The sequence below is a fragment of the Antechinus flavipes genome, chromosome 6, assembly GCF_016432865.1.
Source record: "Antechinus flavipes isolate AdamAnt ecotype Samford, QLD, Australia chromosome 6, AdamAnt_v2, whole genome shotgun sequence".
Taxonomy (NCBI): Eukaryota; Metazoa; Chordata; class Mammalia; order Dasyuromorphia; family Dasyuridae; genus Antechinus; species Antechinus flavipes.
Genome location: NC_067403.1, coordinates 252,461,357 through 252,475,312, shown reverse-complemented (window position 1 = coordinate 252,475,312; position 13,956 = coordinate 252,461,357). Strand labels below are relative to the sequence as shown.

The 13,956-nt window shown below is 60.0% G+C and overlaps 2 protein-coding genes across 2 annotated transcripts; one reads left to right on the top strand and one right to left on the bottom strand.

Annotated features, from left to right (window-relative positions):
- Positions 1–1,494: 1,494 nt before the first annotated feature.
- TMEM109 (transmembrane protein 109) lies at positions 1,495–8,813 on the bottom strand. Its single transcript, XM_051965749.1, has 4 exons — positions 8,715–8,813; positions 4,050–4,291; positions 3,089–3,191; positions 1,495–2,844 (listed from the first exon to the last, which is right to left on the bottom strand). The coding sequence occupies exons 2-4, from the start codon at positions 4,281–4,283 to the stop codon at positions 2,456–2,458; spliced, it is 726 nt and encodes a 241-aa protein (XP_051821709.1). The 5' UTR covers positions 4,284–4,291; positions 8,715–8,813; the 3' UTR covers positions 1,495–2,455.
- Positions 8,814–9,385: 572 nt separating this feature from the next.
- Positions 9,386–11,131, top strand: LOC127541695 (tigger transposable element-derived protein 1-like). Its single transcript, XM_051966911.1, has one exon. The coding sequence runs from the start codon at positions 9,386–9,388 to the stop codon at positions 11,129–11,131; it is 1,746 nt and encodes a 581-aa protein (XP_051822871.1).
- The last annotated feature ends 2,825 nt before the right edge of the window (positions 11,132–13,956 follow it).

Genomic DNA, 13,956 nt, shown 5'->3' with positions numbered 1-13,956 from the left:
GACCGCGCTGCCAGCCCGGCCCCGCAGCCCCGGGGCCGCCGCTGCTCAGAGCCGAGCAGACAATGGAGCCGGAGCAGGCGGGCGGCGGGGGAGGGACCAGCCGGGGACGCCCCGCCCCCGACCCGCAGGGTCTTAGCGCCCAGCGCCGCCGCCCCCGACGCCGGCTCAGGGTCCCGGCTCCTCCCGGCCCCGGCCCCCGCCCCTCGGGGGCCCTCCTCTGGGAGGGAAACTGACTAGGGCAGAGGGTGGGAAAGGGAGGAAACTGACTCGAGAGAGTAGAGGGAGGGGGCCGAGGAGCTGACTTGGGACTGTGGCTCGGGCGCAGACCCTGGGGGGCCTCGAAATCGTGGGAGATAGATTGGGGGCCGGGGGGAGTACGCGCACGCGCAGGAGGATTGTACCTGGGGAGGGACGGCTTGTCCTAGGGGGGTGTGAACGTGTCGCTGGGAGGGAAACGCGGGGCTGGGACTTGTACAAAGGTGTATGCGAACGTGGGGAGAACGTGGGAGGGAGAACCGGGCAGAGTGTGTGCGCGCGCGCGCGTGCTCTAGCACAGTACCCGCGGAGGGAAGGCTTGTCCTCCGGGGCTGTAAATGTGTGTGCTGGGTGGGAAACACGAGTGCGGGGGGTGCACATGTACGCGTGCAGGAGAGAGTGGGAGGGAAGGCTTGGCCCGGGCAGGGTGTGTGTGCGCGCGCGCGTGTGCACATGTTGGGGAAGCATGAGGGCTGGGCACAAACGGGCATGCAAGAGCACAGGGGAGAAAGAGAGGCAAGGGTCGGGCCAGAGTGTGTGCGCGTGCAGCCCACTTCTGGGAGGGGAGACCTCAGGCGGGGTGTGCGTAGTGTGCGCTAGGAGGGGAGCGTGGGGGTGTGTACAGGTATACATGTGCGTGCCAGAGCGTAGGGGAGAGCATGGGAAGGCTAGTCCCGGGTAGGATGTGTGCGCGTGCACGTGTGTGCGCGTGCAGCCAACTTCTGGAGGTGAGACTTCTCAGGCAGGGTGTGCGCACGTGTGTACAGCGCTCTTCTGGGAAGGGGGGAAGGTTTGTCCCAGGGAGGGAGTGTGTGCACGTGTGCGCGTGTAGCACGGTTCTGGGAGGTAGGGGCGGAGAAAGGCTTGTGCCAGGCGGGCGTGTGGGTCTGTTTACCCTGGGGAGGGGGGGGGCGCGGACCGGGGGTAGAGGGGATGCCAGGCCCGCCTGCCCTCCCTCTCGCCACAATCCTCAATCTTTCTCGGTTCCAGCCCAAGAGCACGCTTTAGTATCGCGCAGGCGCAGCTGCGAGATGGGCGGGGCCGGGGGGGCGTCGCGGGAGCGCGCGTTATTCGCGGCCCCGGGCTGCAGCCGTCCCAACCCTGCGCCGTCCCTCAGACTCCACCTGGTGGCGGCGACTGGAACTACTTGGGGTTTCCGCCCCGCCCACCCCCCCTGCTGTGAAAGAGGGGGTGGGGGGGGGGGGACAATGTTGGGAAATCACAAGCAACTCGAGAGACTTGGATTACACGTGTTTTATATGGAACAAGATAAAATAGCGTGCGTTTCTTAATTTAAAACCCAATGAGCTCAGCTTCGATAAAAACATCACTGGCAGCTGGTTCCTCCTCGGTCGGGGCCATTCTTCGGGCCGGAACCCCGGTTCGGCCAGGTCCCCTCCCCAGGTTCCGGGGCAGAGGCTGCGCTCCCCCTTTGCCCTGCGCTCTCCCAGAGAAGTCGGTGGTGGCCGAGTTGGGGGGGGGGGGGCAGCCTGCTCCTCAGGAGCCTCCCGATTGGCCGGCTGGGCAGTGACGCTGGAGTGGGGCTGGTTCGGCCGGCTCTCCTGAAGGAAGAGTTGGGGGCTCGGGGCGTCCAAGCTCCCCGGGCCCTCTCCGGGGGCCAGAACAGGGGAGGCCTCGCTCACGGGGCTCTTTGGCTGTGGGTGTCGGGTTCTAGGAGGCTGCTCCTGTTCCAGCTCCCGCCCGAGACACCTAATACACATTCCTACATACAGCAGGCGAGAAGCAGGCACTGCTGGCTTAAGTGAAGGCACTTGTCACAGATTTGACACTGGCGGCCCTAAGACCTGGGGTGGGGGGGCTTCCGGCCCCCGCAGGGACCACTCATGTCTCCTCCCCACCGTGGGGTGGTGCACAGGACACATGTCCGCAGGGCAGGGCCGGAGGGGAAGCCGGGAGGGGGAAGCGGAGGGGGAGGGGCACGGAGAGGGGCGGGCCGCTGCCCCGAGGTCCGTCCCTGCGCCCCTGGAGGTCTCGGTCAAGGCCACGGCAGAGGTGTGCTTAAGGGTAGCAACAGGAGACAGAGAATGGTCAGACCCTCCCCGGCGGAGCTGGCCCGGGTGCGAGGGGAAGCCGCGGGAGCCGATCCAGCGGAGAGCGAGGCCGCGGGGACGGGGCGGGCCGTCGTCTCTCGGGGAGCGCAGAAGCGGCATCCGGGGCCTCCTCGCCTCCGGCCGGCCGCCTACTCCTCGGCGCCCCGGCTGGCCTTGGCCGCCCGGCGCTGCCTCCAGCGCAGCTCCTCCACCTGCCTCTCCAGGCCGCGCACTTTGGCCTCCAGCTGGGCTCCCGAGGCGCGGCTCCCGCTCAGCCGGCTCAGCAGGGCGTACAGCGTCAGCAGCCCCAGCAGCATCAGGGCCCGGATGGAGGGGTCCGGCACCGACCTGACCACGGCCACAAAGCCCACCAGGAAGAGGACCAGCTTCAGGCCCCACAGGATCCGGCCCAGCAGGGCCAGCAGCAGGCCCAGGAGCAGGGCCAGCACCCAGTAGGCCACGAGGGCCCCGGCTCCCCAGAGGAGGAAGGTCTGCACTTGGCCAGGGCTGAGCTTCAAGCCTTGTGTGAGGTGCTCACCTGTGAGGGGGGCAGGGGAGCATTAGCAGGACCCGCGGAGAGGCCAGGGACCCTCAAAGACTCAAGGGGCAAGAGGATCTCCCCCCGCCCCCAGAGAGGAAGGGGCCGATCCCTCGGAGGGACGCCCAGAAGCCTCCGCCAGGACAGCCAGAACTGGAGAAGTGCTCAGGAATCGAGCTGTCCGGTGCCCACGGCCCATGGCCCGCCGCCCACACCCGAGGCAGTCGCCCGTGCCCCTCCTTACCATCCAGCCCCATGGCGCTCAGCAGCTGCGCAGAGATCCCGGAGAGAGCGAAGCAAGCCACGGAGATGGCAGAGGAGACGGCCCACAGCACTTGGGACAAGGTCTAGGAGAGAGCGGAGCAGCTGGCTGACTCGGGGCGGGGGGCACCCAAGAGAAGCCCACCCCATCTCCTGCAGCAGGGAGGGGCCCCAAGGTTCCACCGAGAAAAGGAGGAAGGTCCAGGGATGGCCCAGCAAGGACATCTTGTTTTCAAGAGCCCCTAACTGAAATGTAACCTTTCACCCTTCAGTGATCAACGTGGGCTCCAAAGCACAGTGACATCCGGCCTCCCAGGCAGACTGGCCGAGGGGCCGGGCCCCGGGGAGGACCCCTGCTGTGGGGGGAGAGGAAGCCACGAGCCTGAGATTCTGGACAGCTGGGCCGGCGGGCTCCGGGAGCCCCGACAGAAGCCTTCCCTTCGGTCTGCCCGCACTCGGGCCGAGGTCATCGTGGGCTGCCCTCTCCCCGTTAAGGGAGGCTCAGGGCGTCACCTCGGTTAAGAGCTCCGAATGTGGAGCGGCTCAAGGAGCAGGCCTTCTGTCAGCCCTTCCCCCACTAAATGGTGTTATCAGCCAGGGCTGAACCCGTTTCAGAAACGTCAGGCCCCGATCTCCCTCTTCTCTACCAAGAAGGGAAGCATCTGTGTCACGATGGGTCAAAGTGGCTTGGCCGCTATTTGGGCCCTTTCCCCACCTTTTTCCCTGAGAGAAGGGAAGGGACCGGGGAAGGAGGAGGTGGGGACTACACGTGAGATCAGGGACCACACAGCGGCAGGGTGGGCTCTCCCCAGTCCCCCTTCCAGGCACACGCTGACCCGATTTCCCCAAATCTTCCCGAAGTGCCAAGAGGATCCGCTCGCCCCTTCTCTGGACCTGTCGCCCACGCCAGCCGCCGTCGCTCGCCCAGCGGGAAGGCTCCTCACCTCGGCCACCACGTGCATGACGTCGGGCCCAATCCAGGCGTCCATGGTCTCCCGAATGGCCCACCCTGTCTGCGACAGGAAGTCGGCCGGGGGGTCCTTCTTCTGCGGTTTCCTTGACTGGAAGTCTTGCTGGGAACTTGCCACGTGCAGAACGAGGAGGAGGGCCACGAAGGCTGCCAGGAGGGCCTTGGGCACAGCTCGCCCCATCAGGAATCTGCTGCCCAATCTCAGCATGGCTCTGCCTGCCAGTGGGAAGGGGGAAAGGCATCGCTGTAGACTTGGAGCCCCGGGGAACCCCGAGACCTCCTCCCGGGAACAGTCAGCCAGACTGGCCCACAGCCCAAACCCCGACTCTGGAAGACAACCCAATGCTGGCTAGGAGGGATTCAAGATGGAGACCATGGGGCCTGGTGGGGCCACACGGAGCCAGCGTCTGGGCCGTGCTTTAGCTCTGGCCGACAGCCAAGGCTCCCTGGACAGTGCCCAGTGCTGAATTCTGGTGGGGGGGGGCACACAAAGGTGGGAGGTGGGCCGGCCCACAGGGGGCTCAGAAGCCCAGCACATGGCTGCCTCAACCTGGCGCTTTCCAGGGCCTCCTGAGAAGGAAGTGTCAAGGAGGCCTAAAGGAGCCCAGGGGGGAGGGGAGGCGGCCCAAAGGAGCCCAGGGGGGAGGGGAGGCGGCCCAAAGGAGCCCAGGGGGGAGGGGAGGCGGCCCAAAGGAGACCAGGGGGGGAGGGGAGGCGGCCCAAAGGAGCCAGGGGGGGAGGGGAGGCGGCCCAAAGGAGACAGGGGGTGGGGGGGAGGGGAGGCGGTCCAAAGGAGCCCAGGGGGGAGGGGAGGCGGCCCAAAGGAGCCCAGGGGGGAGGGGAGGCGGCCCAAAGGAGACCAAGGAGGAGGAGGCCTGGGAACGAGAACGGGCTGATAGACACAGGCTTGCCCTGGTGTTAGTGTCCGGCCATCACAATCCGGCCGGACTCTGGGCTTTTCTGGGTTTGCCCTTTCTGTCTCCAGCTCATTTCACAGATGCGGCCAAGAGGGTGAACAGGTCACACAGCTAGTGATGGAGGCAGGATCTGAACTCAGAGGCCGGTGCTCTGTGCCCGGTCGCCACCCAGAGGTCCCCAAGGGCCGACGTGACTGGATGGGAGACTGGGCTGGCGATGAGAAGCGTGGCTGGGAGTGGAGAAAAGGCCAGGAGCACGAGGGCCTCTCAGAGAGCCGTGCTGGATGGCACCGGGCGGGGGCGTTTCTTACTGAGGGTCCCACGCACCAGCGTCAGTGACACAGCCAGGGAGCAACACCGGGGCAGAGAGCGGACGGGCTCCCGGCTGTCCGGCCCAGGTGAGCCGCCCGCCTCCCACGGAATTCCATTTCCTCATCGGAGGCCCGAGGGCCGGACTCCGCGGCTGAGGCCGCCAGGAGCCAGCGATTATCAGCCTGCGCGATCCTCTGATACTCCAGCTCACACGGCCTCCCACACACCCCGGGGCAGGTGCTGCAGTTTATTTTACAAATGAGGAAACTGAGACTCAGGGAAATGACCTGACCCGAGACTTGCCACAAATGGCAAAAGGCAGGACTTGCCCCCCGGCCTTTCAGGTCCAGCCCTCTCTCATTCTGCCCCACTGCTTTCTTAGGTCATGGGCCTCAAAGGGCGGGCTCTCACAGCCCCAATGGATGAAAAGGGACTGCGAAGGGAAGGTCAGAAAGCACAGAGTAGTGAGCTCCCCAGCGGCCAGAGTATTCAAGGGCAGAAACTGGCAGCTGGGCTAATTCACTTAAAGACTGCCCCCCACCAAGCTCCGGTGGGGAAGGGAAGCTCCGGTGAGGGGCCGTGCCAGCTCCGGGAGGGCGGCCGGCCAGCCCTCTTCTTCCTCTTTTTCTCCTCCTCCCGGAGCACAGAGGGAGGGAGCGGGAAGGGGAACCTGGAGGCTTCAGGGCGGTCCCACCTGCTGGCAGATGGCAGGGCAGCCAAGTTTGCTAGGTTACCATGGCACCCAAACAATGAGCTGGAAATCTCAGCCCGGGAGCCACCGAGGGGGCAGACCCATTTCCCAGCTTTCCCGGCTCTGAAGGAAGAGAAGAAGCTGCTCTATCCTGTCCTGCTGGAGACGGTGAAATGGGCCGGGGACAGCTGCCGAGGAGGGAGGCTGCCCCGAGCGAGCCTCCGCCGGGGACAGACGGCCACCGGCTGCCAAGGCCGAGAGGAGGCGAGCCAAAGGCGGAGGCAGCTGGGTCGCGGCCAAGTCAGGAACTTGCCGGGGAGCGTGCCAAGTGCGAGTTAAGATTCGCTATCAGATCCCCCTCCCTCCCCGAGAACGATGGGACACATCCCCGCCTCCACTTGAGAAGGTCAGCGGTGGCGATCGCCTCGCTCGGCCGGCTCAGCCTCCGTTCCAGCTGTGGGCAGAGGGAGGAGATGCCCGCGGAGCCCCTCACACCGAGTCCTTAACTGCCCTCCTTCCTCTACACTCCAAAGCCGTCTGACCCTTAGCTTGCACTGCCTCGGCGCCCAGGGCGCAGGGGGAACCCAAGGGGGCTAAGACAAACTGCCGAATGAGAACCCCTGGGGAGGGACCAGAGAGACCACTGGGTCTCTTTTATGAGCTGAGACCCGAGGCTGAGAAATGGCAGAGAGGGGGAGCCCCGGGGTTCCAGCCTCTCCTCTGGCCAGGGAGCCGGAGGGTCCTCTCCTCTGCCGGCAGATGGCGGCTGCCTGAGTCTTTTTCTCCATTAGGTCCTGACACTAAGGAAGTCAGAGGAACAGAGTCTAGGGGACCCATTTTACAGATAAGAAAACTAAGATTCAGAGACAAAGGGACTTGTCCAAATAAGGCAGGTTTTTCTTATCTGACCTGTGGGTCAAAGGTTCACCCAGGAGTGGGAAGGACGGCAGGAGGGGGCTATGGGGGACTGGGCTGACATCCCGTCCAAGGGGATCAGATTTTAAAAAAGCTTGAGGCATTAGGCAACACAGCCAGCTCAAACAATAGAGGCCAGCCCAGATAGACTGGGGTGACAGCCAAGCCTTGGAAGGCCCAAAGCCGGGGCTCCCAGTTCCTGGTTTTGTGTGGGGCTGGCGAGGAGGCAACGCCTCTGTTTGGGAAGGTGGTTCCACCGGTCCCAGCCAGAGGCCTCCGTGGCCGGCGGCTCCGCAGCAGGGGGGAAGGCTCTCGCTTCTTCAGGCAGAGCGGGGTGGGGCTGCCCGGCTCCTCCCGGTGCCCCCAGTTCCTTCCTCCTGTCGGGGCATCTCCGCATTCTGAGTCACTCTCTGCATCGTGGTTAAGGCCACTGACTTGCAGCCCCAGAGGCTCAGGGGAGATGCTCGGGCCAGGAGGGGGCCCGATAAGAGGTTGGAGGCTGGACCTGCAGGGGTGAGGATGAAGGGGGGCCAGAGGCACAGCTCAGGCCAGGAAGAAGGAGCTGATAAGAGGCTGGGGGCTGGACCTGCAGGGATGAGGACGAAGGGAGCCAGAGGCACTGGGGTGAAAGGGAAGGAGAGCTGGCACATACTGGGTACTTAAGAAACGCTGGCTGAATCGAACTGAACCCAAAGGCTACGACTGAACGGGCTACAAAGCCATCATGGGGGGAGCAGAGCGCCAGAGTCGGGAGGACACATCCGGCCTCGGACACTCACTAGCTGTGTGACCCTGGGCAAGTCACTTAGCTTTGTCTGCCTCAGTTTCCTCATCTGTAAAATGAGCTGCAAAAGAAAATGGCCAACCCCTCCAGTGTCTCTGCTAAGAAAATCCCCAAAGAAGTCACGAGCTGGACAGACAGGAAAAAAACGCCTGAACAATAAATAGCTCTCTGAGCCCCAGCACTCCGGGGCCGAGGATGGGTCTGAGCTCCTGGACCAGAATTCTAATCCCATTCCTGCATGTCCCACCTGCACGCTGAGCTACGAGGAGGGAGGGGTCGCAAACGCCCAGATGTCAGGGGCGTGGCTCTGTCTGCCCTTGGGCTTCCAGGCTCCTCCCTAAAGGGCCGAGGGTCCCCAGGCATGGGGGCGTGGCTCTAGCCACCCGCGGGTTCCCGGGGTCCACGCCCTCCCGCTGCCCCTTCCCAGGGGGCCGGGGTTTTTAGCCGTCGGGGCAGTAGTTCTGGCCACTCGCGGGCCCCGGGGTGCACGCCCTGCGCCCCCCCTCCCCCCCACGTCCGACACAGGCCTTGGCAGCCCGGGCCAGGCAGCAGCTGTCGCGGGGGCAGCTCCCCCGAGCCCGGGCAGCCACCGGAGCTATATTCGCCCGCGGGGCGCGCTGCCAAAGCCGACTGGGCGGCGCCTCCGGCGGGGCAGGCTGCGCAGGCGGGGGGCCGGCGGGCGTGAGGACCCCCGCAGGGGCGCCTCCGGAACACTCCCGGTTTCGGAGATCGCCGAGCCCCGCGCCTCCCGTCCCCCCTCCCCCCGCGCCCTCGCCCACTTCTTTCTTGCCCCCAGGAGCGGTCCACGGGGGCGCCCGGGTTGCCTAGCAACGCCGCCCCCAGTTGCCTAGCAACGGGGCCCCTGTCTCGAGCCCTCCCCGATCTTCTGACTCGCTCGGGCTACGCTTCCCCAGACCCCGCGGCGCCTCGCTCCGCATACGCGAGCCCGCACCGCCACGGTAACCAGGTGTTTCGTCTCTCCGGCCCGAGACGGCCCTCCCCGCCTCAGTTCGGACTCACGGGCTCAGGCGAGATCGGCCCTTCACGTGGGAATCCGCTATAACCGCGCCGTGGCCGGCTCTGCCGCCTCAACTTGGGAGCCTCAGTGACGATCTGCGCCTGCGCAATGCGGGAGGCCGGGAAAGCCGCCCGCCCCGAAGAGGAGCAGTCTGCGCATGCGCTCTGACTCAAGAAGTCCCCCACACACGTCAATTGCTCTTCCCGCGATCGCATTCCCCAGACCTAGAGCCTGCAACTAGGCGCATGCGTTATGACCCGTTACCAAAAAAAAAAAAAAAAAAATTCGGGAGGGCTTCGAGTCCCTCCCTCTCCCCGCCTCGCCTTCCCGGTAATTCCCTTCGGAGGGACTGTCAGTTCCGCTCCAAAGCGCGAATCCCTTCCAACTTGATCGCTTTGTCCGGTGGCGCCGCGCCGCGCACCCCGCGTTTGCCAGTCTGCGACTTTGCCCTCGAGAAGCAGCGAGAACGGCGCAGTCGGCTCCGAGCCTGGGTCCCGACCTCCTCGGAGCACACAAGGACGGACCGCCCGCCGCCGCCGCCGCCGCCGCCATCGTCGGGGGCCCGCGCCCCGGGAGTCCTCCTTGGAGGTTGGCTGAGCGGCCCCTGCCCCGGCGGCGCCGCCCATCGCTACCGTGTCCCTGCTTAAGGCCGGCGCTCGCCCCCGGCCCGGACATGTCCAAGCGCCCGGGCTCCAAGCTGCCCGGGGGCGGCGGAGGGGCCGGCAAGAGGAAAGCCCTGAGCATCAAGGAGAAGCTGGACATCATCAAGCGCTTTGAGGGCAACGAGAGGACGTGCGACATCTCCCGCGCCACGGGCCTCAAGGAGTCAACGCTGCGCACCATCCGCGACAACGCGGTCAAGATCAAGGAGACGTCCCGGACCGGCACCGGCACGAGCGCAGCCAAGTCCATCCGGGGGCGGCCCAGGGAGATCGAGGAGATGGAGAGGCTGCTGAGCCTGTGGATGGAGGGCAAGAGGTCGGGCACCACGTTCCTGACCGCCAAGGGCAAGGCCCTGTCCATTTATGCCGACCTGAAGCGCAAGTCGTCCAACCCCGGCGAGGTGGCGCCGTTCCGGGCGAGCTGCGGCTGGTTCAGCGGCTTCAAGCATCGCTACAACTTCCAGAGCCTGCAGCTGCTGGGCGAGGCGGCCAGCGCGCAGCTCAAGGCGGCCAAGGAGCTGCCGGCGCTCATCCAGAAGCTGGTCAAGGAGGAGGGCTACACGCTCGACCAGATCTTTAACTTCGACGAGACGGGCCTCTACTACAAGCGCATGCCGCGACGCACCTACATCTCCAGGGCCGAGAAGCACGGGCCCGGGCCGAAGGCGGCCAAGGACCGGGTGACCGTCCTACTGGGCGCCAACGCCAGCGGGGACCTGAAGCTCAAGCCCGTAGTGGTGTACCGCTCGGCCAATCCTCAGGCCTTGAGGGGCATCGTCAGGGCCAGCCTCGGGGTTCACTACCGCTACAGCAAGAAGGGCTGGATGACGGCCCAAGTCTGCATCGACATTTTTGCCGAATTCTTCCCCGTTCTAGAGGATTATTGCAAGAAAAAGAACTTGGCTTTTAAGATTCTCATAATTATCGATAACGCACCGAGCCATCCCCTGACCATCGCTGAGCTCAATCCCAATGTCAAATTCATCTTTCTGCCCCCTGAAACCACCTCCCTGATCCAGCCCCTGGGTCAAGGGGTGATAGCCCTGTTCAAGGCTTACTACCTGAGGCGAACATTTAAGATGCTGCTCTCGGCCACCGGAGGGGAGAATGCAGAGACCGTTATCGAGTTCTGGAAGCGATTTAACATCAAAATGGCCATCGACATCATCGTTGAAGCCTGGAACGATGTCACCAGAGAGTGTCTGCACCGTGTGTGGAAGAAGATGCTCCCCGACTTGATTCACGACTTTAAAGGATTCGAACCTTCGGAGCAATTAAAAAAAATCAAGGCAAGTTGCGTGGATCTGGCGAAGCAAGTTGGATTTGAGGGGGTCAAGAAGAAAGACGTAGACGAGCTTCTAGAGGCGCCCCCTGATCGCCTCTCCTCTGAGGACATGCGACAGCTGGCTGCCGAAGGGCAGGCTGAGGCAGAGGACGAGGATGAGGAAGACAGCCCGAAGGCTGCTCCCAGGCAGCTGGACACGGTCCAGTTGTCTGACGTTTTAGGGGTGATAGAAAAGCAGCTGCAGTGGCTGGAGGACAACGATTACAACGCTGAACGCAGCAGAATAGTGGCTCGTGGCATCCGGACCAATTTGGAACCCTACCGGCACCTTCAGTACGAGAGGAGGAGGCTGGCAAAGCAGCAGAAATCCTATGTGTATCTTAAGAGACGAGAAATCAATGGCCCGAGCACATCTGGGAGTGCAGCTTCTCACCTGGCTTTGGACACCCCTCGGTCTGTCACTCCACAGTAGCTCGCAGGCCCTTCGGATGGAACCCACTTCAGCCAGCAAACTTCAGGTCTCTTTCAAGGTGAAGTGCCATTTAACATGTATAAAACTGTGCCACCCTTTTTAAAATTGTGTCTATTTTTTTAAATGTGTTATCTACAAAGTCTTTGAGTGTGGTACCCTAACTCCCTTTCCCCCATAGGTCCTGTGGCTTTTATGGCTCCGTTTTGCATAGGGGGAAGGGGGTGGTTTTTAGGAACATGTAGATCCAATTATTGCATAATTAGATGTGTCTTATAAAAAGGGGTCTCTGTGAAGGCCCCGGAATTGGGGGGGGGGCACAAAGATAAAACAGACAATGGGCCAATCAGTTGGCATTTATTGAGTACTTAGTAAGAGCCAGCCAGCCAGAGAAAAACAGTGTTGCCCCTGTCCTCCAGGAGCTTACAGCCTTAAAACAAACAAACAAAAAAAAACTGGTTGGTGCTCCTTGTCTTTACACTTTCCAACATCCACCTCAAAATAGACCTCGAAGTACAGCTGATCCTCACGCTGAGGTTCTTTCCCTATAGAGCCATATTCCACAGCCACAGAATGGTCTCTCTGTAGAGAGAAGGGGGGTGTCTTTCCTTATCTGCTTTATTCCCAGGTGCAGAACCAATTTCAATACTTTCTTCAAGAGACATTATGATAGCTAATGTTACTGCGACATGCAGAAGTGATGGAATCTTGGAGTGACAGTTTGCCATTGGATGAGGAGACAGAGTTTGAATGTGATTCTGGAGTTACTGGATCCGGTGATGGCTGAAGCCAGGGCAGGGAGAAAAGGAGTAAGGTCTTATTTCTTATGAGAACTGAGGGGGAAGATGGAGGGATTTCGAGGGGCAGGAGTCCGAGTTTTAGTGACTTTAAAAAAATAAAAATTTAATTTAAAAAAATTACATCTTCCAAGGAAATCTGTGCTTCCTTAAAAACAAGCATTTATGAGGTATTTGCTACAATGGGAAGGCCTTGTTCTCAAGGAGCTTAGATTCTACCTGCAATAACTGGGGATTCAGGTAAACAGAAAGTAAATACCATAAGCATATTGTAAATAAAAGTTGGGGGATAGGAAAGAGAGAGAAAGGACACTAACCATTAAAAAGGGTCTCAAGTAAGAAGTGGTTGAGCTGAATCTTAAAGGCAGATAGGGAGGCAAGAGTGAAATTTTGTTCCCGGACCTAAGACGGCGCTTAGAGTTATAGTTAAAGAGAACTTTGTGTGCTTTCCCACAGCTGACTTAGTACAAATTATTCTTTACATATTTGTTTTTATTGCTCCTCTAATAAATTTTACAGCCAGTAACCTTGATTATTATTCAAGTCTAGACAATTAAAGGAGTTGAGCAAAAAGAAAAGGGTGAGAGATCACAATGAATGGATTAAAGATGTAGCAATTTTGTAGTAATGTATACATTTTGACCTTCTGGAGTCGGAAAGATACATTTCTCTCTAACCTCAGGGGATTGGTAATATCTATTTTCTTTGCCAGCAACAGGAGTCCCACCAGCAGTGTTTCCCACATTTTAAGGGCTAGTGAACAACATCCCAGTTGTTTAACCAGTTAACCTCCATCAGCTTTGTAAAGGGCGATTTACTTTGAAAATATAGCAAGAGCAAACATTGATAAACATATCCCCACCATCCAGTGGTGTACTATCCACTCTCCCTCCCTCTTCTCTTCCATAATGTCTAGTAGGGCCGTCTGAGCTTCATTCAAGTGACTTCACAGTATGAGCCGTACCAAGATCATGTCCTGTTGAGCCGAGTCTCCAAGGTCCCTCCTTGGGGCACTGATACCAAGCTGGACAACTTCTGGGCTAGATTTCAATATGCAATGCCTAGATTCCTATAACTCTCATTTCTGACCTAAATAAGAGGCTCTACTCCCTTTCCTTAGAACAGAAATGAACAAGCCAGAGGAGAGGGTAGGTAGGAGGCTTTTTGACCCTTTCTTTTACCCCCTGAAATCATTCTTGATGAGGGTCACAGAGTCCCTCCAGGAATGAAACAATAATGAGCCAACATACTGAGTCGGGAGTTTTTGAAGACACAGTCTTTTCTAGAGTCAAAACCTGTAAAACAAGTCTCCCTCCAATCATGTTGGCTGATCAACTGGAACCTGTTACAGGACATTCATGCCCGCTCTGGTCATTCCAAAGTACTTTCCTATAAGGGTGATCATAATTATTCAAAAGCAGGATCTGAGTCTCTTCAGTCAGAACATCACCACTTCAGGTGGTTTGGGCACTTGCCAGGTCTCAATTACACTTGCAAATTTAGGACCCTGCTTCCTGCTTTACTGAAAAAAAAATTTTTTTGAGGCCATTCTGAGGGAGCTCCCTGCTGTCACATTCTCTCCATCTCATGATCATGTTTTCCTCCTTCCCCCAAGACATCCTTCTTGCCAAGGCCAAAAAAATACCTCTTCCTATACTGGACGCCACTCCCCCCTCCCCTGTGTCTTCTCCAGCAGATTGTGATCCTTCCCTCAATCTTCAGCCTCCCCCTGTCACTTGGTATAGAGGGTATATTTAATTGGAGGGAATCTCAGAGGAAAGGAATCTTTAGTCTTGTAGGAGACTCACTCCTCAACTTTCAGTAATCTGGCTTTCCACCTCATCTCCTGTGGTTCTAGCTAAAGTTACCAATTGCCAAATTCAATGGTCTCTTTTCATCTCTTAGCCCATCTGCTGGATTTGAAGTGGTTAATCAACTTCATCTTCTGAAAACTCTTTCTTTTCTGCCTGTCTGATGATTTCTCAATCTCCTTTACTAATTCAACCTAATACCTGTGTTATCCCCTCTCTC

Bases quoted from the DNA above. Each gene is read 5' to 3' on its own strand.
- TMEM109 (XM_051965749.1), bottom strand. From the start codon at position 4,283: ATGCTGAGATTGGGCAGCAGATTCCTGATGGGGCGAGCTGTGCCCAAG. The intron at 3,192-4,049 runs GTGAGGAGCCTT...GCTCTCTCCTAG, and splicing joins TCATGCACGTGGTGGCCGAG to ACCTTGTCCCAAGTGCTGTG. The intron at 2,845-3,088 runs GTAAGGAGGGGC...CCCCCCTCACAG, and splicing joins GAGCGCCATGGGGCTGGATG to GTGAGCACCTCACACAAGGC.
- LOC127541695 (XM_051966911.1), top strand. From the start codon at position 9,386: ATGTCCAAGCGCCCGGGCTCCAAGCTGCCCGGGGGCGGCGGAGGGGCC.